Genomic DNA, 26574 nt, shown 5'->3' on the forward strand with positions numbered 1-26574 from the left:
ATTTGCAATGAGAACTGATATCAACAAGCTTGAATTGAAATGCGACAATGAACTGGATGTATACAACAAGTTATTTGAACAATTTGATTAGTCCCATCATTGTAATGCATCCAAGTTTGTTAAAATCTATTATTTTGACCTGTTGCAAATTTTGAACAGCAACTACTATTGGAATTTTTGGTGCACTACAGAAATTATCTCTAAACCATTTAGCAGTCCTTGATTACACAATAGGAGATCTAGCATCAAAATGTCCGATATTAGAAGATTTGAGCCTTCAAAATTGTGATGTTTTGGAATACACGTAGATCTGCAGATCCAGTGTTTGAAGTTATTAGAGTATGTCTCGATTGAGCAGTCATTTTGTGCAGTGGGTGTATGGGCTAGCCCATGGTGCGGTCAGCTATGATATACTCAACTTCTTAGGAAGTACTAGATTCAGTCCTTTACCTTTCTATCTCTCTAGATAGAAAGTCCTCCGTATGATCATACTAAAGCGGGGAGACCTATGTGATCTTACGAGCGACTCCTCTACTTATTTGGATTGATATTTCCTTTTCCATGCGGGAAAGAAAAGGCTTTGTACGAGGGTTCCTCCCATGCCTGGCAAACTCTTCTCTAGGGCTATACTAGCTTTCCTAGTTTGTTGGATTGCTATCTGAGTAGCTAGTAGTGAGCAGACGCAGACGAGAAAACGAAGATGATAGCTTCAGGGATAGCTGCTGTATGGCACGACGAAGCTTTGCGACTATGCCATTCTTGGCGACGGTGATCGCTCGATAGGCTTAGATCAGATGCAAGCTCAGTCTCAATATGCGCATTAGAGAAGGGGGGGCAAATAAAGTCTGAAATGCCTCAGAAGCAAGTCTCGGCTTAGCTGCATTATCTTCCTACCGATGTCATACTAGACATTTTCCATCAAAAAAAAGTGAAACGTCTTTTTCTTAAAGCTTAACTTGAAATTGGCTTTACCTGGTACACCGATTCCAGGTCAACTTAACTTGGTACTGATTCCGGGTAACCATAGAAAAAGGAAAGGACGAAAGAGGAATGAAAAGCTCATGGGCCGTGCGACTTGGAGGACATAAGACTTCTTGGTCAAATCGATTGCCGACAGAATGCTCCTACCCCACCATGCCTGGCCCTTTACCTTACCTTAGGCCCGCTTCTCGCCGGAAAGAACCGCTTACTAGCTAGCCGGACTAGTGGGGGCCCTATCTGGAGACATACTGAAAACCATGCCTTTTTCGAACCGAACGCAACGCCCGTCTTCCAAATCAAAAGCGTCAATTCCTCAAAGTCTGAAACCCCAAACTCCAACGGATCAACAGACTTTTTCATGGTGATTTCTTTGTAAATGACGATGACATAATGATGAGGAAATTCAAATTACTCAACTGCCAACCATATGGAAGGTCCAAGCTAGGCATAAATATGTCAACTCCTCACCTATCAACAGTGATAATAGTGGTAAGCATGTTGCAGTATTATCCATTCGAAATGCAATACATCTGGTAGATGCAACCATTGAAGTCCACAAAATATTTACAGACCATGTTATAACAGGTGCTCTAGGTTCACTGTTGCATGATTTGAATCACTGCAAAACAATAAAGCCAAGCACTCAGTACATTCTGTTATCAACTTCCTTTCTAACATTTCCTTTTTTTTTTATTTTTTCTTTTTTTGCATAATTGAAGTTCGTTCAAAGAATTTTCTTATGAATTTTTCTGCTCCAAGGTTCCATATGGAGAAGAAAGTATGCCTAGGCAAATGCCACTTCCATTTCGAAATTTAAAGAACTTAATATCGATAGTGGGTTTTGCAGAACAAGAATCCCAGAATATCATGCCTCTTAAAAGATTCCCTGAACTTGGAATTTCCAACTGTAGAGTTCATATCACCCCTTAGCCTTTGTTGGGTGAGTATTGCTAAACCCGAACTCTACAGTTGGTTTTACAAGTCTATCTCTTCCAATACTTATCTATGGTCCTTGTCTATTTTTTTAAACCATAGGCAGCGCCTAAAGGAGAAATTTCAGACATGCTTGATGAACTGAACCATTGGGAGTTGAATGCATTGCCATGCAATTGTCTGCAAAAATGTTTCAAGGAAATAGATGTAAAGGCTTTTGCTGGAAGAAGGGTTGAGGTCTCCATTGTTTGTTAATTTATGTTTGATCCAAAAGCTTAAGTCTCACTTGTATCTTCTGAATTTTGAACTTTGATACCATATTAAATTATTAATGATCTCAAAAACTTAAATGGTAATTAAGATGTGGATTTAATATATATATCAAACTGTTCTAATAGTCATCTCTACAATTACGAGCTACCAGGTTGATGGAAAGATTTTAGAAGAGTTGTTGAGCTTGCAAAAACCATCTCCTCAAGCTACTGTAAAAATCTTCGCTTCTCCAAATTTTGTCATCGTTTGATGTTCTTGAAGCCTCTTCTATTGTCTTGTTTGGTAGCCTACTCCAGTATGCCACAAAACTTGTTTGACATCCTTTAGTTTCTTTGTGATGGGCATCCTTTAGTTTCTGCAGCTTTTGACATAGTATCGAAGACTGAATTTCAGACATGTTTGACACCTCTTAAGTTTGTTAGCATAATAAAGCTTCTAATATCCAGTTTAGCCTCTTCTTTTCTTTTTTTCTTTTCTTTTTTCATTTTTGACATTATTTTTGTTTTCAGCGAACGTTTAGCCAGTATAATATATTTATGTACATAAATATAGATAGAGAAAACTCTGTAGAAATCACTAACATGGCATCAGCAGAAAGTTCAAAACTCAAAAACATTGTTCTTTTTTTCTTTTTTTATTTTATATATATATATATATATATATATATATGCTTATATTGTTATAGATTATCACAAAAATGATTCTAAGTGGTGCTTCCACTGATTTATTTTGCAAAATGATTTTGTTATAAATTATTTATTTATTATTATTATTTTTTGGGTATTGCAAAATGAACAAGATAAAAATACTTCGATTTCTCAAAAAAAAAATTTTAATTAAAATTAAAATGCTTTTTTTTTAATTAAATACTTTGATTTTTTCAAAAATAAAATCAAAAAAAAAATCTTCGTTTTTTTAAAAAAACTTTTTTGTTATGGGCCGTATAAACCCAAAACAGGCCCACTCATGTTCAGCCAGAATGTAAAACAATTAAAATTGTACTTTTTAAGCTTCCTCAGCATAAAAATATCGTCTTTCCTCCTTATCTCTGCAATTGTGTTTCTGTCTGTTGTCTCTCTTCTCTAACATGGCAATGGCGACCAATCTCTCTCTCACACCCAAAACCCTACTATCAACCCCTAGACCCTCTTTCCTTCCCCGTTTCCATCTACCTTGTGGTTCCCTCCGATTCAACTCGCTGACTCGGACCTGCGCTCGCTCCGCTTCTTCCAAGCTTTCCGTTCGGGCAGCGACCGATAGCGATTACTCGTCGAGAAGGAGTAGCAGCAATGAGCAGAGGGAGACGATAATGTTACCGGGTTGTGACTACAACCACTGGCTCATCGTCATGGAGTTTCCCAAAGACCCTGCTCCCACCAGAGAGCAAATGATCGATACCTACCTCAATACTCTCGCTACTGTGCTTGGAAGGTACTTGCTTTCTCTCTCTCGCTTAACTTCTAAGCTCTTTGTTATTTCCAAGGAAAATAATTTATTGGGTTCTGTTTGTCTTGAGGAAAATATGATTTTTCTTGTAACAATGTCGCTGAAAGAGTTTATTTTTGTTATAGTTTTCTGTGGAACTTTTGTGGTGTAAGAGGGGCCTTACTTTCATTGTTTCACTGAAAATAGATTGTGGCTCCTAGAAAATTTTATTGCTAAATGTTATTTTAGGAAGCTCCACATACAATATGTATTGTGTTGGAACTTGGGGTTATTGTTCTGTTAGTGAGCATGGGGTGAGACATTCTTTCTTGTGAGCAGCTTCAGGGTAATTTATTAGTGGTTTTAGAACATTCATTATGTTTTGTTTTCCTGTCTTGCATTTGCTTTTCATGTGCATTTATAAGTTTTTAATTTGCCCATTTAATCCGTTTTAAATTTGAAATTGTAAAAATAAGAATCTCTACGCAATGTTGTTTGTCGCCCAAACTGACAAATTTGATGACATGATTCGGGATTCGCTGTTGATCGGTAATAGATGACATGGGGATGATAGAAACTTGGTTTGATTCGATGAAATGGAAGGTTCTGCTGATATATTCTCGAACTCAGTCTAAACGACCAAACCAATTTGGTTTTCAACACATTCTCATGTTTCCTTTTTATCAATTTGGAAAGAAATATTTGGTCCAAACTTTTGCTTATGCTCAAGTTCGTTAGGTACTTGAATTCTTCGGTGTTTATTTCATTTGCTTTTGAAGGGCTGTTAGAATGATCAGGTAGGAACATTAAACCCTGTCCAGGAAAGTAACCTAGAAAAATAACATGCTTCAGTCAAGGTTTATGTAACTTTTTTTTTACTGCATAACCAAATAGTGGTTACTTAGTCGAGAATTCCATTGTTGATCTTATATGGCTTTTCTTTGTTACAGCATGGAAGAAGCAAAGAAGAATATGTACGCTTTCAGCACCACAACCTACACTGGATTTCAATGCACTGTATCCGAAGAAACATCTGAAAAATTCAAGGGTACCTATCATTCTCTTCCTCATGTTTTGTGAATTTGGGCAATAAGTTTCTATGAGGGCTAATTGATGTTCTTCCTGATGTAGGACTGCCTGGTGTACTTTGGGTGCTGCCTGATTCATATATAGATGTTAAAAATAAGGATTATGGAGGTTGGTTGTCTTTGACTTGACAGTATAATACCTCCAAAGGGTTTTGTTTTACCACTGTAATTTAGTAAGGTTTTTGTGATATACTCATATTTTCATGTTGGGGTTTTATAGGTGATAAATATATTAATGGGGAGATAATTCCTGGAAACTACCCTGTTTATCAACCAAAGAAAAGGAGAGAACCAAAATATGAGAGCAGAAGATATGAAAGAAGGCGAGATGGACCTCCTCCTGACCAAAGAAGGTCAAGACAAGGAGCAACTAGATCAGAATCAGGGTCATAATTAGGTATTCAAATTGACATTCAGTTATATATAAATATATATATATATACACACATCTTTTTGGTCAACATATTGTTTTCTTAAAAATCTTGATTACATGACTTTTAATCGTATTTCATTGTTTTTCTTTGACAGGTCATTAATGTGCTACTCCAATGACAGATGAGATCTGAACTGACCACAGATTTAGTTATGCATTTGGAGGCACTCGACCATGTAATCGCTTTGTTTCGTAGATTTTTGGTTGTGTTTAGCCTGGTTTAGCAATGGTTCTGTATGGCTTGTTATAGTGGATCTCATAGTTGTAGAAATTTCTAATTGACAAGGTTTACCTTTCTCGTGGTAATTTTGCATCAGACTTCAATTCTAAACTTGATTTATGTAGATCAAATAGTAGTGGTACTGTTTTCTAATTGTCCATGTTTTTTTCCTTCTTCGTGTCTTTCGATGATTGATTTTCTTAGATGAATGTTAATTGTCTCTTACTTCATAGCATATATAATAGTGACATCTGCATTACACTAGTATCTCACAAACCAGATGCCACATTGTGCCAATTATCTATCATTCTTTTTCCGTTGTCTTTAACTGTTATATTTTCTTTACAAGCATAGCAACTAGTATCGAAGGAAAATTTGATTGTGTCAAAGAGTTAATGACAAGAAAATAATAGAGTTTAATAGATCTCGTTGGATACTGTAGTCAATGTGCAAGGTGTTGTACCAGGTGCCTTGGAAATTTATGGTGTTCATTCAGTTGATTAGCTTGGGCTGCCACCATTTGTAGCTTGGTTGTTGGGAAAGATTCGAATGTACGTTGTGGATGTAGAGTTGCGTTAAACATGAGCTAAATCAAGATATTTTGCTGACTTTTCTTGATTGCAGTCCCTTAAAGCTTATGTTTCCCAAGTAGTTTTGTGAGAAATCCAAGAAAATGGAGGAAGTGACCATGACAAAGATACAATTACTCTGACATCACCAAGTTGAAGTACAATCAGTTTTGGAAATTTTCCTCCAATTTGCACCGTTATTTGTCAACCCCTATTTTCCTTTTTGAGTATGCCATTAAAGAAGGCGAACGAAACAAAATTGTGAGGCACGGTTGAAACCCAACGGATACTGTGGCTGGCAGTCTGAAACTGAAACATATATCTTTATTTGCTTTTTCCAACCTGTGTTTGGGAGCTGGGATTAGTACAGAAAAAGGGCAATTTTGGGAATAAGTGAATTAACACAACGGAGAGGTGAAGTAAAATAAGGTATGCCTCCATGCAGGATCGAACTACAGACCTTCAGTTTACAAGACTGACGCTCTACCACTGAGCTATAGAGGCGTTACGGGGAGCGAATACTATACTATTATTTTTAATGGATAATAAAATAAATAGATAGTTACCACTATAAAATAGGTTTAAATTTGATTCTAGCCTTTCCCTTTTCGAAAATCGTCTTTCTTAATCCCAATCTTCTTACTGGCAGTATGAAATTTCACGATCAGGATTGAGGGCATCAAGGTGTAATGGGTTTGATATTATTATGTCTGCAAATGGACTTTTGTATTGGTAATTCATTTCAATGATGGTGCTTTGGCCCATTTGGTGCGCTCATATTCTCAAGTTTTGCTAGTGTGACCCCCTGACTTTATTTATAAACTTTTGGTCAAAATATTTCCAGCTTAGGCAATTAATTATAAATTAAATTAAATTAAATTAAAAAAAAAAAAGGGAAAAAGAAAAGAGGAAGGGTAGGTGCTGTCATTCGTGTAGTAGTGAGATTTGACAAAAGAAAGAAGGAGACCGCCTAATTCCCCAAAGTAGATTTTGTCCCTTGTTTGCCAGCAAGCACAAAACGCAAAAATATCTCAAATATTCCTTGTAAGCTAAGAAAAGCTTACCATCCTAGCTAGCTTTTGCTTTTCCTTAATGCTTTTATTACGGTTACATTTTACAACATTATTAATGCACAAAAAAAGCTTATCATTTTGTTGAAGCAATCATACCCAATAATATCTCAAAGGAAAACATGGAATCAGCATAAATATATGTTAAGTGCATATATGTCACTGAATCACACTATTAAAAACAAAAACAAACAAAATTACCAAAAAAACAAAAACAAAACAAAAAAGGAAAAGGAAAGAGATAGAGAAAAAGAAGGGTATTAAAAGGAATGAAAAAACATCAGAGTTTTTTGGCATGAGATATTAAACAAATAATAGATTATTAAAGAAATCTAAACAATGATTAGCACGCAGGGCAAAGATTGCGTTCTTGCCTTTTTTGGTTGAGAGAATTGAGACCCGTGATAAGGCTGTCTCTTTTCAGCTATCTCTTCGAGAGACCCACCATCTCCTTATACAATTTTGCTTATGCGTTATTATTAAATTCGTCTGTTCATTTTTTTTTTTATTCCTCTTAAAGTAATTTTTATAATACACCTCCTTCTTTTTCCTTTTTTTTTTTTTTAATTAAAAAACAACTTCATTGACTATTTTATTTTCATCTACTATTTGTAATACTCTAATAAATATACTCGTCCATAGAAATTGTAAACATACATCTGATCAAAAAATAATAATAATAAAGAATAATGAACATACATGCATAGACCAACGAGGTAGAAAGAACTACCAATTTAAATTCAATTTATTTGTCTTCTTGCAACTAAATAGACTCAACCATTATTTATTATTGTTTTTAGGTCAAATAAACTATGCAAAATAGCAGGTTGTAAAATGATAATCTCCATTGATTATTTTATTTGCTTTTATACTATTTCTTGTAAAGTTCTAATTACAACTCATACCTTACTTTTATTCTTTCTTATTCTTCTTCTTCTTCTTCTTCTTCTTTTTATTTTTTTATTTTTTTTATTTTTAATGGGAGATGAACTCATAGTCTCGTACCCTTTATGTAATAAATTTTTGATAAAATTAATTTTTTTCTATGAAATAATAAATACCTATAGATACCGTTAATCTCTAATTTAGAAATTTTAACCAATTTTTTTCTTGCTAAACTTTGGATTACATGTATCGATCGGTACACTTTTTCTTTGTTTTTTACTTTCCAATTACATGTAATTGGAGTTTTCTAAGCAAAATATTCAAAATTTTATAGATAAAAAACTAGCTATCTATATATATTAGAGTGCAAAAAAACAAAAAAGTGGTCTCATTGACAATTACAATTTTGCTTAACGGAGTTTCCTACATGAGTGTCACATGTGATTCAATTCCCCATAATATTCAATAATCTCTGGTTTTTGGTATTACAATTAATTATCTTTTTTAATTTCTTGTTCAACACGCATTGGAAGGCTTCGTTAACCATCGTCAATGATCTTCGATGGGACCAACAAATTTTAAAATTTAGTACCTCAAATGACGTAAATTGAAATTAAAAAGATTTAAAATGCATTTAATTTTCATATATATATATATAGTACTACGCTTCAATATCTATATTTTTAATGTTTCGTATCTGATAGGAAATCAATCACGGGATATGAGATTGAGATCCACGTAACAAAATTTTGTTACAAATTTTAAGTTTTTCAATAAAGACAAAATGATTATTACCGTAGCCACGTATGGTGTAATGTACAATTTCAGTAAGATACTCAAAACCATGTGTATGTTGACAATACAAATTTAAAATTAAATAACCATTCCCTTTATTTTTCACATTCTTTTTAGATTAAATTGTCCAAATATACTTATTATCAGTTACAAGGTTAATATTAAAAAAAACAAAAATGAGCTAGCTTGAGCCAACTTGTTTATACCTTGTAATTATCTTCTTCTTCTTTTTCTTTTTTTTTTTTATAATTTATAACTTGTGTAATCATCTACCAATGCTGTTCTTCTTGTTTTTCATATGAGAATGGACTTCAATTAGTAATATAAATTAATATGAGACCCACTTTTTATTATAAAAGGTCAATAATATTTTTCTAGATGTGAACTAGTTGATTTTTCATTAATATTTATTATTTAAAAGAAAGAAAAATATAGGATGGAGATATTTTTTTTTTAATAGAAAAACAAAAATATCCACATCCTTTTCTCGTTTTCAAAGAAACAACCACCATAATAGAAGAGGTCACACACATGTCACGCGTGAGGGCCTGCACACCCCACACGTGGGCCCAATTCTTAACCCGCTACCTGGCTTTCCCGCTCAGTCGCTGTACACCTTCCGTTCGGCTTTGCACTGGACTCCATTAAAAATTAACATTGATAAAACTGGAAATGCCAAGTATCCAGTCATTCATTGGTCCACGTGTGTCAAATCAATTAGCTGGGGGCCACTCGTCCATTGTTCTCCGATTGGTCACCTAATTATTACGTTTTGAAACTTTTTGTGCACTTTGCCACCAGGTGACCCCTCAGTGGCAAAAAGGAAAATAAAAACAACTTCAGTGTCCCTTTCGGTCATAAAAATGTGGATTGCTTCGTAATTTCCTTCCCAAAATCCAAGCGATGTATTAGATCCGAAAGGGTGTACAGAATCGACGTGAACTCTGAGAGTACGTAATTACATATTCACCCTCCATTCTGTTACAGAAATGATGTTAGGACCTCCTGGATTCTGACTTTTTGACTGCAGATGCAGCCGTTATATTCTATACATGCACATATTCCGCTGTCCATGCTGGATTAGCTGTTTTGTCCAAAATACCCTTCTCTACTCTAACCTCGGGTTAAATTCTCTCTTAATCAAGCTCTGGAGATGGTATAACAACTTTGGCTTCCTTATTAATACTTCCGCTGTCAATTTCTTTTATGAAATGTAAATAACAAACATGTCTCTAGTGTTCAATAAAAAAATAAAAAAAATGTCTCCAATGTGTTTTATTCATAACTATTTCATGAATATGTTACTAAAATAAATTTTTTTTTTTTTAAAAAAAACTTTAACTTTTAACTATACATGGATGTAAAATCACATAATTCAAATGGTTAAATGCCAGCTATTGTGTTAATTATGTTACTCTTTGAATTTTATATAAATATATATATATATATATAATGCTATAAATATATTTTTACCATATACTTTGTTATATGTATAAGAAAACAATTATTGTTAGACTTAATTTATCATGATTAGGTAATGTATATTATTAAACAGGTTAACAAGTTGGTAGGAGACGTGATTCCAAATATTCTTAAAATACCAAGTCAAATTGAAATGTAATAAAATTTTTTGATGGTAGATTTAATTCAAAGTTTGTCTTGCAAACAAAAACATGTACAGAATTTCAATACAAGAAATCAAATCCTTACAATACACACTGAAAAATTGTACGGAACTATGGCCTACATCCTTGATGAAACAATTAAATACACTACCAAGCAAAAGACCCTACTCAAAATACCATTTCCTTTATTCATATAAAATATGAACAATTTAACCTAGATTCTATTTATAAAGTTAATAAAGTTAAAAGAAAATAGTTTAGTGATAAAAATCATTGTAATTTTTGAATAGTAATTTAAATTTGAATTTTCTCACTATTAACATATATATATACACACTTCGTAAAAATAGGAATATGATTAATAAATAAATATCCCATTATTTTTTTTATAAATGGTAAACTATCCCTTATAGTTACCAATCAAGGGCAATATGGTAAACTCATATTCTATCCTCCTTTTTTAAACAGTCATTCAACTTTCCACCTCTCCCAAAAATCACCCCCTTAAACCCTCATTCTCTCCTCTGCCAGACCTCTCTTTCTCTTTTCTCTTTCTTCACCATAAACAAACCCAAAAAAAAAAAAAAAAAAAAAAGAAAAAAAGAAAAAAGAAAAAGCCCCATGACCTTCTTGAGCATCCACACCATAGTCTTTCTATGGACCTTTATGGTCTTCCAAACTCTACCCTTCTCTTTCTCCTCCTCCATTCACGACCTTCTTCGCTCAAAGGGCTTACCAGCAGGTCTGGTTCCCAAGGAAGTCAAATCCTATACCCTCTCTGAAGATGGTTATCTGGAAGTGTTCATTGATGGTCCTTGCATGACCAAATTCGAGAACAGGGTCGTCTTTGACAGCGTTCTGAGGGCAAACCTCAGCTATGGAAGTCTAATAGGAGTTGTGGGTCTGACCCAAGAAGAGCTATTTCTATGGCTGCCTGTGAAAGATATCATTGTCGATGATCCAAGATCAGGTCTCATACTCTTTGACATTGTGGTCGCTCACAAACAGCTCTCTTTGTCGCTCTTTGAAGACCCACCTGATTGTAAACCCCAAGGTAAATAGGATTTCTGGGTCTCTTTCTCAATTATCTTTAATTTATTATTATTATTATTATTTTGAAAGTTTGACTGATTTCTGCGTTTTCTCCGAGGTAGGTTTTTTTTTTTTTCTATTTTCTTGAAGATTGTACTTTCACAGTTTCGCTGGTTTATAAACACCTGTAGCAGTTTGTAAGGACGTGGGTTTTCTGTTATATTTGTTTTGTTGGTTAAAAACAGCTTTGGATTTTAATGCCCTGTCATATATGTCTCGGTTAATTACAGAAACATTCAAAGCTGATGCTTCAGAAACTGATAACAGAGACTTTTGTTTTGCCCTTTTTTTCCTAATCTGCTTGTTTTTTTCCCCTCTTTTTTTTTTTTTTTGCCATTTTCTTTTTCTCTGTTCTAGACCCTGTTCTTGCTTCTAACTGGTAAGTTAATAACCAATTTTTTATTGTTTGGAGTAAAAAATCATAAAAAAAGACCTAATATGCAATATAGGGCCAGTAGTACTAAGAGCTTTAGGTACAGTCTTTGAAATATCTGTATTTGGATTGTTAGCTGATTTATTTTGTGATTTTTGGTCATTATTATTTTTTAGTCAAAGCTTGCAAGTTTTTTCTGCTATGGGGTTTGCATGGTGGACTCCAGAGTCCTAATCATGTGGTTTTTGCAGGTGCTCTGAGGAATCATGTGAGGAAGGAGAGGGGATTTGAGGCTCTGAGATAGAAAAATGACAACCTGTTTTCAACTTTGTCTTTTTCCAACGTAATGTAATATTTTTCTATTCTAATTTTACATAATATAAATATATTAAGTAGGTGGCTTTCAGATTGGAAGTTGAATAGGAAAACGGTAAAATATGTGAAAATCTTGGGAATCATAATGTTCTAATCTTCTAACTTTTCGTTCGTCCCCTTCTTATTCTAACCTTATAAGTAAATGGTATAGAATTATATGAGAACCAAAGCAAAGGATCAAACATCCCATTGTCTCTCCATTACAGCTGTTATTCCCCAAAAAACAATTTCTAAATTCTTGTTTCCAAAAAACATGACAGAGGATCTTCATCAACATGTCATTTTTAATAATTTCATTACCCTTTGTGTTGAAGACAGACAGAGAGTTTACAGACAGAGAGTTTGCTGAAGGACACCTTCATAATTTTATTTTATTTTTTACTTAAACCACAAGTTTTTTGTTTTAAAAAATTTTAAAAAAAAAAAAGAATTGTATTATAGAAACATGCTTGAAGTATATAATTGAGATTTATAGTCAAAGTGGTACTGTTTTCTTTAAAAAGAAACCACTGTTCCACGGATGAAAGCAATTCTAACATTGCACTACTATTTATCATCAATAACCAATGAACACTAGAGAAATGATCAGTATTTTTTTTTTTTTTTTTGGCTACTATTGATTTTTTGGTTTTTTTGGGTGAATTTTTTGGCTACTATTGATAAACAATTGTACTGGATAGCGAAGAAATACATATTTAGATCATGACAGCGTTAAATTGTATACACTTTTAGCCTTATTTTTGGCCTTTCACATACACAATATTCCTTATCCAAATAGTGTGACTACCTTAAACATTCATAGTTTTAGGGCCTTTGCTACAGAAAAGAAAAATTAAATAAATAAAAAGCCTCCCTTCACGGAAGAATATGATACTATATCGTACAGACAGCTCTTTTAATCAAAGATATCATTTTTAATCTTAGATTCTTGAATGATTTGAAGTAAATTCTGCTTGATACTGCTGATTTGTTGTAATCTTCAAATTTACTCCAAAAAAAAAAAAAAAAAAAAAAAAGAAAGAGAGAGAAAATTTACCAGTCGATACCTTTTTATGTAATGCGGGAAAATGTGGGGCCAGCCCAAGGTGGTTCAGTTTGTTGAGTGGACCCACACGGAGCTTCATGCTTGGTGGGGTGAACCTGAATTGGCCGCACTTTTGTCCCTGCTTTCGGCTTTACTGTGTGCTCTGCCTCTTTCATGCACCTTTTTTTTGCAAAAAACTTGTGAATATTTTAGGCTGAATTCGGCAACATGAGTGACAGCAGAGATATGTATTGGTTGCATTCGTTTTATCAGCAAAGTTCCAAAACTATTTTAACCAAAAGAAAGAAATAAATAAAATAAAATAAAAAATAAAAAAACAGAAAACCAAAAAAGAGCAAAGTTACAAAACTCCCAAATTTAGCAGTCAAATTTATCAAAGCTAAGCTTACAAAAATATTGAAAAAAGAGGTTTTATTTTTTATTTTTTAATTTTATTTTTTGTGTCCAACACATTGGCCTAACAATTTGCGCTCCATTCATTATTTTATACCTTCGTTTCCTGTTTGGGTTTTGATAGTGCAATATATTATAAAATGGATTTTTCTTGTCTAATTCGGTGAAAGGTAAGGGCCTTTGTTTTTTTTTTTTTTTTTTTTTTTGGGGGTGAAAAGTAAGGCTATTTTATCTCATGTTATATATATATATATTTTATTGAATATGTATAGTTTGATTTAACGATGATATTTAATTTTATAAAATTAAATATCAAATCAATTAGAACAATTTATTTTCACTCCAATTTATCTTTTTTATATTATTTCAACATTATAAAATTAAAATATTCTAATTTGATAACTATTATATATATAAAAGAAAGTATCCAGCTGTTAGCAACTATGTCCATCTTGGTTATCACACTCACTTCTATTGATAAGGATCAATGAACTTTTAGAACTAAGAAGTTATTTGAACATTTATATATATATATATATATATATTTATTTATTTATATTTTAAAATACTCGCAAATGTCAACCAAATAATATTTATTTATACTAAACATTTTCTCTCGTGAAAAAGAAATGCTTTTTTTTTTTTTCTTGTTTGCGAACAGAAAATAAATGCTTTTGTTTTCACTAGAAGAAAAAATGCCATAAACTCTTTATTTAATTTAAGATTTTTTTTCTTCTTATTTTTCCAAGTTGAAAACAAAAATAAATAAAAAGAAAAAAGACAAATGAGAATTATGTCCATTGTCATAAATAGCAATGATCTTTGGGCCCTTGATACGATTTTTTTCTCCAAAATATTGACAATTCAATTGTCTAGATGTTATCAATCGTAGGACCAATTGATTAGAGGATTTCCTATTAGAGCTATTGTTTTGTGTTTTTTGTTTTATTATTGTTGTTTATATGCTTTTTAATTCAATGAAAAACGAAAAAAATTGAAGAATCTGGTGGTGGTGGTGGGTTAGTTTGTCCTTTCATGTTTATTGTCTAATGAAAGGTTCTGTCCTGTTCCTCATGTCAGTTTCTAATAATCGCGGTCAAATCGCAGATCGAATCAACTTAACAAAGGGAGCGATAGTCCGGAGCAATTGGTTTCTAATTCTTATTCAAATAAACCGTCCGTGACTTAAAACCTTCTTTGTGTTTTTATTCGCTACCTCTCCAATTTCAATCTTTCATATATCAACAATTTCATATTACTTGAAGTCCATTAAAAAAAATAACATTTTGGTATGGTATTACTAACCGGATTGGCCGTTCATCTACCTCAAAAAAATATAAAATTATATATATATATATATACACACACACACATATATGATCATCTTAATTACTATTTGTTAATAAATAAATTTAAAATAGTAGCATTGGATGCCGATGGCACAGCAACCCAAGGTCATCTTAGCATATTATTTATGCACATAGAAAGTGATTGATTGATTGGGGAGAAAATACATAGAGTTTGAGCAATTGGACCAAAAGGGAATATCAGAAGAGTTAGAACTTTATAAAAAGGTATAAAATGGGTAATACGTAAAATCCCTTTTGAATAAAATACGTAGTAAGGATAACTAACATTAACAATCAATATTTGTAGTGTCTTTTTATTTTTATTTTTTATATAGTGTAAGACTTTGGTTTTTGGTAATCGAACATCTGATGCAATTTCAATAATATAGTAACCAAAATGTTGAATTCCTTAGCTTTTTTTTTTATTTATTTATATTTTTTTGGTAAATAATTCCTTAGCCTAATTGAATGTTTGGATGTATAACCGGTTAGAAGTGAAGCATACAGGTCATGCAGGTTTTATTGGGTCGACAGATTGGGAAATGAAACTACTTATTTAAGGAGATGAAGAATTATCTCTATTTCCCTCTTTTTTTTTTTTTTTTTTTTTTTGGTTGTTTCCTCAATCGAGCGTGGGCTAGTTTGAAGGATGTTTTTGTCACTGATGACTGATTTTGTTTAGTGTTGTATTGTTGCTTTTTTGTTTTTTGTTTTTTGTTTTTTTTTTTTTGGGGTTACTATTATTAAATCAAACTTTATAAAGGAGAAGTCAGAAGTGGCATTCATTTAAAACAAGTGAGATGGCTCGTTGGAATAGTTTTACTGTGAATGACCATTAATATTACTCATATTCTGGATATGTGATTACTTTGAACATTGTTAAAGAGTAGTCAAAGTGTCTTTATTTATTTATTTATTTTTATGAAAAGAGTAGTTAAAGTGTCTTACCACCAACTATTTTTGTGGATCTTCATTTCTCCTCTTTATTGGGTCGATACTACATACAGCGGCGTCATTTTTTTTATTTGATTAAATCCTCTTGGATTATCATATTAGAAAAAAGTAGCATGACACTTTTGAAAAAAAAAAAAAAAAAAAAAGTAGCATAATACTTTTTTTTTTTTTTTTTTTTTTTTCGGATGAAAACTGGCAGAACACTTACCTTGGAAAAATAATAGTAGAAAATAACTAAAAAAAGAAAAAGAAAAAGAAAAAAAAGAAATGCGAAACAAAACATGAAAGGCCCAAATCAAAACAACATTTTTATTAGTTATGGACCGGGCCTAGCTCGGAAGCATTCCTTATGGTAATCCATTTACCATACGATCTTTGTGATCGAATTTAAATAGAAATGAAATAAAATTTTAACAAAGAACAACTTAATATGGGTTTAAGATAATTCCAACATTTTCTTCAATCAAGAAAAGTGTTCGAAAAGTGAAACTTTTATATATTTTATCCAAATAAGAAAATTTTCAATCTTTTTTTTTAAAAAAAAAAAAAAAAAAACTTCTATAAAAATAGGAACAACACTTACTATTTAGGAACATGTTTTTTTTTTTTCCCCATAATTTCATTTGATGTGATCAGCAAGTAAAAAACAAATCATCTAGAAGTCTTTCCAAAATACATTTCTTTTTACAATTTTCAAAGCCAAAAGAAAAAAAAAATCATTTTCAAAATTTAAAATCCAAAAACAAAAAAAAAAAAAAAAAGAAAGAAAGAAGAAAAAGAAAATCAATGAGTTGATTGTACGCGCAGGTGGCAGCATTCAATTCCCTGATCGAACGGTGAAAATGAACAGAAGAAACACCAAAATGAAATTAAAAAAAAAGAAAAAAAAAGAAGAAGTAGAAAGGACATCAAAATGGTAATTTCGAAATTTTGATTTGTGTTTGTTTTTTTTTTTCCTTTTCTTCCAGACGAAGTCATTTGCTTTTGTATTCTCCGAAGATTGAGACTCAAATGCGCCTTATCTGATAATCTTCGTTAGTGGGGCCCAATTGCTTAAAAATAGTTATTTTATAGTTCCCGATCCTTTCCGTCTCCAAAACTCCATAAAAATCCTCACCGCAGAGCGAGAGAGAGAGAGAGAGAGAGAGGGGGATTGGATTATCACCATGGGAGGTGGAGGAGCCATGAGAGCTGCTGCAGCCAAGGTGGCCGGATTCACCGGCGCCCTGCAAGGCGGTTTCAGGGGGTCGGCTGCCGTGCCGCCAGTTGAGCAATCCGTACGGAAGGTTTCGGTCCCAGTCTCGGCGTCGATTTCATCTTCGCAGAGCGTGAACTCTGCTGTTTCTTCTGATGTGGCGGCGTCCGCACAGAAGCCGGCTTGGGAGATCAACGACTGGGAATTAGCTGGCGTTGGTGAAGATGAGTTGTTGATGGCTAAGCCGATGCCTAGGGTTGTATTTGGTGCGGTTCCTACATTCCAGGAGGCCAAGGAAGCCACCGTTGAATTGAAAGATGCTCTTGATCAGTATGTTTTTCCCTGCCCAAATGACCCCAAAAAAAAATAATTTTGAATGCTTTTTTGGGTTTATTAGATTATAACCCCACTTGGGTAATTTGGGAAACTCAATTTGGGATGGGATTTGTTCCTGAAATTTGATTAGAGGAATGAAATATTATGGGTACAAAATGAAACTGAAACACAGGTCTAGGTTGCATAGAAAAACAATTGGTTTTTGTATGTTATTTTGGGGTTTTTGAGATTGAGATCTTTTCAGGGTATATCTCAGTTCGCCTAAATCTTGTGGATCTGCGGAAAATGATACAACTGACGAGGTGGCTGGGATGTCTCTGTTTTCGAACGGCGATTCAGAGACCAAATCTTGTCTAATTGTTGAGACTAAACCAAAAGATTCGATACCAACACAAGCTCTTCAGGCATTTAGGTATCTAAGTGCAAGCACTGAAGTTCAGGTGATTATTCAATCACTGATATCTATTTTACATAAAAATTTGACTGAAAAGTTTAATGCTTGTTTATAGATGATCCTCTATTATCTCACTCCAATATAATTTTTAACATTGCTTTTAGGTTTGACATGAAATGACTGATAATAATCCATGAGGGAACTAATTTTCCTAGTTCGTTTTGTATCCAGAATGTTGTTGCTTCTATTGCTTCTGATCCAAATATGTGGAATGCTATGTTGCAAAATTCTGAACTTAAACAATTCATCGCCTCGCAGCAAACTGGTAAGAGTTCTTTCTTGTCAATTTACAGAACAATGTTAAAAGTTACTTTTGAAAGTTTCAATAAGTGTGTTCTGTTAAACCTAGAACCAACCTCCATTGCAGTTGATGAGTTGCAAGAAGATCCTGTATCTTTTAAGAAAATGGAAGATGAGATGACTGATTCGAGCCAATGTGGGAAAACAGAAAGTGGGTTCATGAATATACTGCAGAATATTAAGGTTAAAGTGATGGACATGGTTAGCAACGTCTCAAGCTTTCTCAATAGGATATTTGAACTTCCACCAGATGTCAATGGAGATACAAAATCGACTGGAATTGATAGGACCCTTGGATCGACTTTCATGGGATTGTCAGTACTCGTCATCATGGTCGTGTTGCTGAAACGTGTTTAGATTTTGAGGAATTTGTCGAACCCACACAAGTTAAAAAGTGTTTCTCAATCGCAGATAGCCTTGAAATTAAATAAAGGTGTTACAATATGATGGTGAAAAATATGGTATTAGTTTAATGGTAGAAGTAATCAATTACTGTTATTATGCACCAACGACTAATATAGTTTTATCTCACATTTTGGCAAATTATGTTTTTGGTCTAAATTTACTTTTAATTTATTTGCGATGCTGAATGTACTGCCGTGTCTCGTGTGATTTAAAATAGTGGTAATGCTATATGTGTTTTTGGCTAAATTGTTTTTTATTATTATTTTTTTCTAAATTATATGTTGTTTGTCAATATTGATTCGTGGTAACTGGTAAGTTTATTTGATATATCAATTAATTACAAATTTAAAGAAAAAAAAAGAAAAAAAAAATCAAAATAATTTTAAGCTGTGGTTTATTTTCAAAATTAAATTTTATGCAATTTAGTAAAAAAAAAATAAAAATGTAGACTTTTTATCAAATAGGTCTGTAATAGTGCTTTCTTGGTTTACTGGTCGCAAATGGGTCTCGACAACAAAGAAAAGAAAACCAAGAAACCGGGCGATTACATGGAGCCGAACAAAAATGTCTTCTGTTTAGAGTTTTCAAAATGCATTTGGCAATTGGCCCTCTAAATGGTTCAATGAAGCCGGAATAATTCAGTACTTTGATTTGACTTTCATAAATTTGGAGCTACAATGCCTTTCAGAGCCTGATGAAATAAAAATAATGATTAAATATTTGATGACGACTCCAGTAGCCTTATTTCTGAAACAACAGATTATGCAAGTGCTTTGAAACCCCATGCCAAACGAAAGAAGTTTCCTAGGATTTTTATTTTTATTGGTTTTGGCAGGAACTAAAAACCAATAAATTAGTCCCTCTTGTGGACTAGTTTTATGTTTCCTGGTCGAAGTTTTGAGGTAGCTATCTACATTTATGTAGAACATAAACGTACATTTCATCCATTTGCGTTTCAATCGACCCCATGAGGAACTTTCATTTTCCTTCTTATCAGAAGCAACCAGTGTGAGTTTTCCAAGCGGCTCAAATTCATGTTTCGGACGCAGAGTTTTTTTCTTCTGTTTTTGACCAATTAGGAATGGAGTTTGGATTATTTGTAGAGTGGAAAATACAAAATTGAATAGTTACCTCAGTAAAATGTAAAGTGGCTTGCCTATTTTCTCGAAACAAGACAAAAAGTATCCTAAACCCCCATCTTGAAAAACAAACAAATAAGAAACATTAAAGGGGGCAAATTCAATGATATAACTAAGTGTGAATTTCACATGACTATTGTATCATCGTGGTGATTACAGTGCAGCCAAACTAAGTGACTTCAGAATTCTGCAACATTATGCTAGCAGTCACAGTTAAAACTTCCTATTCCATCAAATGCTTTTATATATGACTTTGTCCTTTGAAGCAGTGGGTACAAAGTCAAAATTACATTATTACATTATTAGTATATATGAATCTGCAAAATTGAATAGTTATCTCCATTTCAAGAAGCTTGTGAAAGAGGAGAGGAAGATAAGAAGTGCCCTCCCATTTGCCGAAGCAGGTTGCTGCTCTATGCCACAAAGCCCTTTGTTATTCTCCACTTCCAGAATGGATTTATGCAAAGCCCTCCAAGACATAATTGGCCATTGCTCTAACTGCTATTTACGTATGTGATGTCCTCTTTCGATATATGCATTTGTCCTTTGTCTCTTTTTGCATTTGCTTGTGTCCGGTCTGGTTGGCCTCGCTAAAACAACACATGTTCAAGCCTCAGTCTCAAAACAGTTCCCACTCTCTCCCTCAAAACATGCTTATGCATAAAAATGATACTAGCATATAGGGAAACGAGATATACACTATCATTTTGCAAAAGTGACATGCTAACTCACCTTCCTCAACACAAATGCCAAGTACAAGTAAGCTACTTCCCATTCATCAGGTGACAGCGTGCCTGAACACCATAAAGCAAAAATAAAATTAAGTTCAAGAAATCTTCTGAATTATTCTTATTGACCAGGTTACAATTTTTGAATGAGTAAAAACAATATAGAAATAAATTATACCACAAGAAAAGCCAAAGGAATAAGATCTCGCTACCAGCATGGAAATTACCCCAAAGCAAAGTACTTAACGGGAAACAGAATTACAAGTAGTCATCTTACTCTGGTCTTGGTTGCCATCACCCAAGGCACCAAGCCTCCTCATGAGCTCCACATATTCTGGTTTTTTCATATACTCGTGTACAAATTCATGTGAATTCTTCACAAAAACTAGCTCCAAATCATACTGCAAAAGAAAAGAAATTACACAAATAAACATAGTCAGCATACATAGCATATAAATAATGAAAATATTAGTGTAAAAAGAATGATCTTCACTTATCTGTTGCTTTTTCGATAAGCAAAGAGATTTTAACTTGAAAGCTTAAATATATAGCTGTGTCTTCATTTCCAAGTTAAAGAAAGAGAGTGGTCATTTTTAAAGGCAGTTATAACACACAAAAGCACAGGCAAAAAAAAGGCTTCCACAAACATATTAATAATAAATATATCATTTGGGTTTAGTCTCGTGGGAAACAGAAAATAACAATGCTAACCTCTTCTGCCAATGATTTGAAAACATGAAAGGGGACAATCCATTCAGGGCAATCAACAGCATCCTAAAAGAGGCATCAACAACAAAAATCATAAAAAAAATTGAGACACATGTAACTCTAATTCTACAAGAACTGATATCAATAACAGAAATGAAATAAATTAGAGTTTTACCTCGAGGTGAAACTTGTACTTGATTCCAAAGGGGCTTGAAGATTTAAATTTCTGATCCATATAAAAGAGGTTTGCCAAATGAGAACACACTTTACAATTCTCTATACATATTTAAATGGGGAATAAATTTTCACCTTTTCCAAGAACTCTTCATCAAAACGGATCCAGTAGACACTATTACCAAAGACCAATCCTCCAGCTGCATATTCACAATCTTCGGTCAAGAGTAACAAAAGTGGTCTTCCAAGCTTAATAATCTTATTGCTGATTTATAACTAAGAAACATTGAGAGCTTTCAAATAACAAATTATCTGATCTAGCATAAAAACTATCCTTTGTGGATTAGCATACAAGCTTAGGTGGCAGTATGTGGAGGATTCTGTTAAAATAGGAACTTTAAATACAAGATCATTTTACTGACTAAACTCTCTTTCCATTAATTAGATTTTATTTATATTTCAGCCTGAGAAGAATATAAACATGATAGTTTGAGAAAAAAGTTTTGGCATCAAAGATTGACAAACATGTCTGACATTTTTGCTTCATCGATGTCTTTCAAAACACCAAAAGAAAATGTAAAATTCATTAGGAGTCGGGGAATACCTTCTCTGAGCTTTCTGACAATCACATTGGCATCTGGCATTGTACCAATAAAAGTACCACCGGGACGAAGTAAAGCTGATACATTGGCCAAGGCCCGTCGTGCACGTGCCTCAGTAGACCATGAATAATGCATTGCAAACTACAAAATTATGTAACCATGCTTCAGTATTTCAGTAGACTAGAAAAGAAATATTTTCAGTATTCTGTTCATTTACAACAAAGGAAAAACATTTTTTCTCATTTTGCTATCTGTATAACCATAACTTACTGGCATTTCTTAAAATTTTTATTTTCAAGGAACAATAGTTTCTGAGCTGGTAGGACTATAGTTATCAAATGCTGATAATAATTAACAGGAAAATTAAAAAAAATTAAAAAAAAACCCAATTATCTATAATACAGTGCAAAAACATATTCCAATTTTTTTCCTTTACAGGAATTAGATTGAGAGAGAAAGAGAGTCTGAACTATTAAAATATAACATGCCAAGCAAAGTCTCATTCTAATATTCTGTGGACTCGACATGCTGAAATCAAGTTACCATCTTTTAAAAACAGACGTGATTTGCGCAGGTTGAAAATGCTTTCCATATCTCGGTTTGGATTTTTACACAGCATGCAGACAACAGCCTCTACTACCATTAATGTAAGATCTATTAATCATATCATATCAGTCACCTGGCAACTGCAAATATCAAATGGTGCATCATCTGCCAGAACTTCATCTAAGCGAGCCTGAAAACATTCACGTAGACACATAAAATTATGTTAGAAAATGAATCATTACATAATTCTTCAGTGTTTTTTATGTTTACGAATATGGATTTTGAGTACCCAAAAAAAAAAAAAAAAGGCGATCAGCTGAGAAAGGAAACATCTTTCAATAAGGTCTCTATAAAAAAGTACATTACCTCGTAACAATCACCACATATGAGGCGGGCAGGAAAAGTGAACCTTTTACGGCGCTGATGATGATCAGCATCACCATTGTAGCGAGTACGGCAATCCTCTATCTGTACATAAATTTAAACATGTTAATAACATGGTTGATGAAAGGTGACATCTTCAAGTAGAAACAGTGCGTCGTGGGAGTTCAACCCTTATGACAATTCAAAATCAAATCTTAGTTTCTTGGCAGATTATAGCCACCTGTAAACAAGTACATACTGATATATCTTAGATTTCAAAACAAATTAATAAGTAGGAGGACCAAAAAAAAGAAAAAAAAATTGAAGAAGAAGAAGAAGAAGAACTAGTGAACTTCAAAATTTTCATTAAATAATCTTGCCACGGAAATAATGTCCATATTTGGATCGAAACGGAAACAAAAAAGATGCCTAGAGAAATCAATTTTAAGAGCCGCACAAAAGGACCATATAGAATGATGAATGCTAAAACAGCCTCACTTAACGACAGCAGTGCCTTAAGCACTAAGTCAATGTTACTAGCGATCACAAAAAAGTGAAACAATTATCCCAATATTGAGCAAATATCAGTACTTACAGAACCCTCAGCTATATCAACTCCAACATAATATCCAATCTTTGCCTTGTCCCATTTGATGAGGTCACCTCCCTGGTGAGCATAACATATTCAAGTAAGGCAACAAGAAAAACGGAAGGATATGACATAAGGAACTAAGGATGTCAAATACCTTGCCACAGGCAAGGTCAAGAACTGCATCTCCACGGCGAGCATAGAGTTGAATTAAGACGCTTTTAATCTGTTGTGTAAGAGAAGAAACTAAAATGAATTTATAAAACAAATCATAGTCTGATGGGAGCTCGATGATGCATTTTAGGATATTGCAAGACAGACCCAATTGTTAAGTTTCTTTAAATGGATGATTGGGCTGTTTTCTCGTTCTTCAAGAGTTTGATTTGTCCTTGCGCTGTAATGGTCGGCCACTTTACGAGCAAAAATCTTTGTGCTTTCATCCTCTAAAAATTGTGCATCACCTATACAACCACAATGTAAAACCAGTATTCAATTCAAACCCTGACGCCATGCTTTAATTCAATTAGTATGGAAGAAAACGAAGAATTAAAAAACGGAAAAAAAAAAAAAAAACTTTGGCGTCTATAACAGAAGGATATACAATCTCTCTTCCAGTTTTATCAGCAACTCAACTAAAATTAATTTTCAGTACCTAAGAATACCCGAGTCCAAAATCATTACGTTTTTCAAATACTCGAAAAATTTTATGAATAAAAAAAATACATAAAATTCCTCTTTTTTTTGGTTCAGTTTCTCGGGCACCAAAAAAGAGAATAAACCATCTAAACTTCAAAAAACCCAGATCCAAAAACCCACAGCTAAACCAGAAAAAGATAGAAACCAACAATTTACCAAAAGAAACTAGCAATCAAAAACCAGCAAACAACCATGTGTGGGTTCAACTTATTGTTATCACAAAATATTACCTTCTGGGTTGTGTTTGAATCTGGATTGAGGTGGCCCGAGAGAGGTGGATGACGATTCTGAGTAACCTCGTTTCATAGATAATGATCAAAATTTACACCAAACACTATTTGGGTTTTACAAGAAAGGAACAAATGTGGCCTCAAAATACTGCTCTTTCTTTTTTTTCTTTTTTTCTCCCCCTTCTTTTTTGGGTGAATCCTCAAAATACTGCTTTGCTAAGAAAACAGACCAGAGGCGGAAAATAAATAAACAAAAAAAAGTATCTTTATTTGTTTTACGAGTTCGATCAAACAGACAATAAAGAATATGGAGGGGAGGTACAGAAAGCTTGAAAAGGTTGTTCCAGTAATCTGTCTCGTAGATTTTATGCTTTTGGTGGAGAAGGTAGTGGTAGTCTCGTAGAAGTACACAAGCAGCCTGGACCTAACACCCCCTCATAGGTTAAGAGCATTTCCTTATCATAGTCCTGCGGGCATCTGATTTTGTTTTTTTTTATCCTTTTTCTCTGTTTTAGAAAACGACAGCGTATATGCTGTAGTTATACAAAACGTGTACGTTATGTCGTTTTAGATCAATTTCATTTTTAATTACCCATTAACAAAAATAAATCTTCGACCTTTAACACGTGTAAAACGATTTTATTATATCACCAGCCTCATATAATACCATACTGGCTTACCATCTATTTTAAAAATTTAAACTACCAAATGAAAAATTGGCCAAACATATTTGTCAAGTTCATACATATTTACCAAGTTCATACATCATGTCAATTTTGTATAAACTGTCTAATAGCATCCTAAAGAGGCTATTATATTCATTATTTTAAAGAGCCGGCCATTATAAATATGCTCCAATATAATTTAGACTTTTTAAAATCCATTGTCATTTAAAGATCCAAATCTGCTATGTATATTTAATATTATATTAATATAATTTAGTGTTAACCAAATTCTTAGTTTTAATTATTAATTTATTTTTTTGATAAAGTAAATAGAAATAATAAAATAATTGAAAGGGAATTTTAATAAAAAAAATTAGGGAAAATAAATTTACCAATAAATATTTATTGAAAAAATAATTATAAAAATATGATATAAAAATCATTGTTAAATGACCTTCTTCTTCTTCTTCTTCTTTTCTTTTTTTTTTTTTTTTAAGAATGTATATTTTATATTTAAATATGCTTTTTATTATAAAAAAATATTATTTTATTTTTAAAAATTACATTGAGAATGCTCTAATAGCAATCTCTAATAAATAGTATTTCATATAAAAAATTTGTTTAATAGTGGGTATAATTTCCCCATTGAACAGCCAAGCAGCAAAACTATTATAGTTTGAATCTCAATATAAAAAGAAAAAAAATTAATAAATAAAGTGGATGTACTATTTACATGTAAATGGAAATTGGAAACCATTTAGACTGAGCTTTCAACAATGAAATAGGGTCAGAATTACAACATTTGTAATAAATAATATGCATGTTTAGTGATTATTAATTGGCTTGCCTTTCATATGCCTTGTGTCATGGTACTACATTTTATGCAACGGGAATAGATCATGTGGCATCAAGATTCTCTAGTCAAGGCCAGCTTTTTCACTATCCGAGTTCATATATCGACCCATCTGATACCAATTGTATACTCCTGTGGTTCACCGACGAGAACTACTCTTACGAGTCTCGCATATAGGCAACTAAGATTGCTTCTCAGCATCAAGGCTCTTAGTCAAGACGCTCGCCCCATCTATAGGTTCTCATGGTCATCAAGGCTCAAGCCGCCCAACAACTAGCCCGATGGCCTCATGCCCACTCTGTAGCCTGTAGCTCGACTGTGTGCCAAGATCTAATCAGCAACCTAGCTCTTCATTCGGGTTTTGGTCCATGCATATCTCGAATAGCATACGATCCTGGGGCATGCATGCCAGTATCGTGCCAACATGCCACTCAAGGTAGCAACACAAGATCGGAAGCCCACATACAAATGCCACCCGATAACATGGTATCGCCCCGTCCGTGCCTATTTAGCTTCCGACCCTGTTGAGCGAGGCAAAACCCGAGTTCTCGCTCAATGGCACATTTGCCACAACCTTATAACAAAGGTCTACGTGTGTCTTTGGCATAGTCAATATAGGAAACGGCATAATGAATGCTACACTCAGCCTCTAGTATAGGAGTGACGCGCAATACCAGCTCATAACGCCTATCGGTACTGTTCTCTGGACCCTC

The 26574-nt window shown here is 33.3% G+C and overlaps 4 protein-coding genes and 1 non-coding gene across 9 annotated transcripts; 3 read left to right on the forward strand and 2 right to left on the reverse strand.

Moving 5' to 3' along the window:
* Positions 1-3208: 3208 nt before the first annotated feature.
* On the forward strand, positions 3209-5506 carry LOC107431272 (DAG protein, chloroplastic). Its single transcript, XM_048467663.2, has 5 exons — positions 3209-3618; positions 4563-4660; positions 4744-4809; positions 4921-5097; positions 5229-5506. The coding sequence occupies exons 1-4, from the start codon at positions 3275-3277 to the stop codon at positions 5091-5093; spliced, it is 681 nt and encodes a 226-aa protein (XP_048323620.2). The 5' UTR covers positions 3209-3274; the 3' UTR covers positions 5094-5097; positions 5229-5506.
* Positions 5507-6354: 848 nt separating this feature from the next.
* On the reverse strand, positions 6355-6426 carry TRNAT-UGU (transfer RNA threonine (anticodon UGU)). Its single transcript has one exon. It is a non-coding gene; the product is annotated as a tRNA-Thr (tRNA).
* A 4374-nt stretch (positions 6427-10800) lies between these two features.
* Positions 10801-12261, forward strand: LOC107431343 (uncharacterized). The gene is made up of 2 exons (XM_016042231.4): positions 10801-11351; positions 12014-12261. Exons 1-2 carry the CDS (start codon positions 10919-10921, stop codon positions 12064-12066), a joined length of 486 nt encoding a protein of 161 aa, XP_015897717.1. The 5' UTR covers positions 10801-10918; the 3' UTR covers positions 12067-12261.
* Positions 12262-16952: 4691 nt separating this feature from the next.
* Positions 16953-18814, forward strand: LOC107431398 (uncharacterized). 3 transcript variants are annotated; one of them, XM_016042300.4, is made up of 4 exons: positions 16953-17403; positions 17666-17849; positions 18035-18128; positions 18213-18814. In XM_016042300.4, exons 1-4 carry the CDS (start codon positions 17045-17047, stop codon positions 18518-18520), a joined length of 945 nt encoding a protein of 314 aa, XP_015897786.3. In that variant the 5' UTR covers positions 16953-17044; the 3' UTR covers positions 18521-18814. The 3 variants fall into 3 exon arrangements, with proteins under 3 accessions (XP_015897786.3, XP_015897777.3, XP_015897792.3); XM_016042291.4 differs by having other exon boundaries at positions 16958-17403; positions 17654-17849; XM_016042306.4 differs by having other exon boundaries at positions 16960-17403; positions 17654-17849; positions 18231-18814.
* Positions 18815-19704: 890 nt separating this feature from the next.
* Positions 19705-24748, reverse strand: LOC107431388 (mRNA cap guanine-N7 methyltransferase 1). 3 transcript variants are annotated; one of them, XM_016042280.4, is made up of 13 exons: positions 24344-24744; positions 23739-23878; positions 23575-23643; positions 23424-23495; positions 22832-22933; positions 22599-22655; positions 21922-22060; positions 21453-21517; positions 21319-21369; positions 21147-21209; positions 20713-20836; positions 20440-20501; positions 19705-20297 (listed from the first exon to the last, which is right to left on the reverse strand). In XM_016042280.4, exons 1-13 carry the CDS (start codon positions 24417-24419, stop codon positions 20202-20204), a joined length of 1116 nt encoding a protein of 371 aa, XP_015897766.1. In that variant the 5' UTR covers positions 24420-24744; the 3' UTR covers positions 19705-20201. The 3 variants fall into 3 exon arrangements, 2 of the variants coding, with proteins under 2 accessions (XP_015897766.1, XP_060674762.1); XR_007242118.2 differs by having other exon boundaries at positions 20221-20297; positions 20614-20836; positions 24344-24748; XM_060818779.1 differs by lacking the exon at positions 19705-20297 and having other exon boundaries at positions 20464-20501; positions 20663-20836; positions 24344-24748.
* Positions 24749-26574: the final 1826 nt, after the last annotated feature.

The sequence above is a fragment of the Ziziphus jujuba genome, chromosome 1 (genome assembly GCF_031755915.1).
Source record: "Ziziphus jujuba cultivar Dongzao chromosome 1, ASM3175591v1".
Lineage (NCBI taxonomy): Eukaryota > Viridiplantae > Streptophyta > Magnoliopsida > Rosales > Rhamnaceae > Ziziphus > Ziziphus jujuba.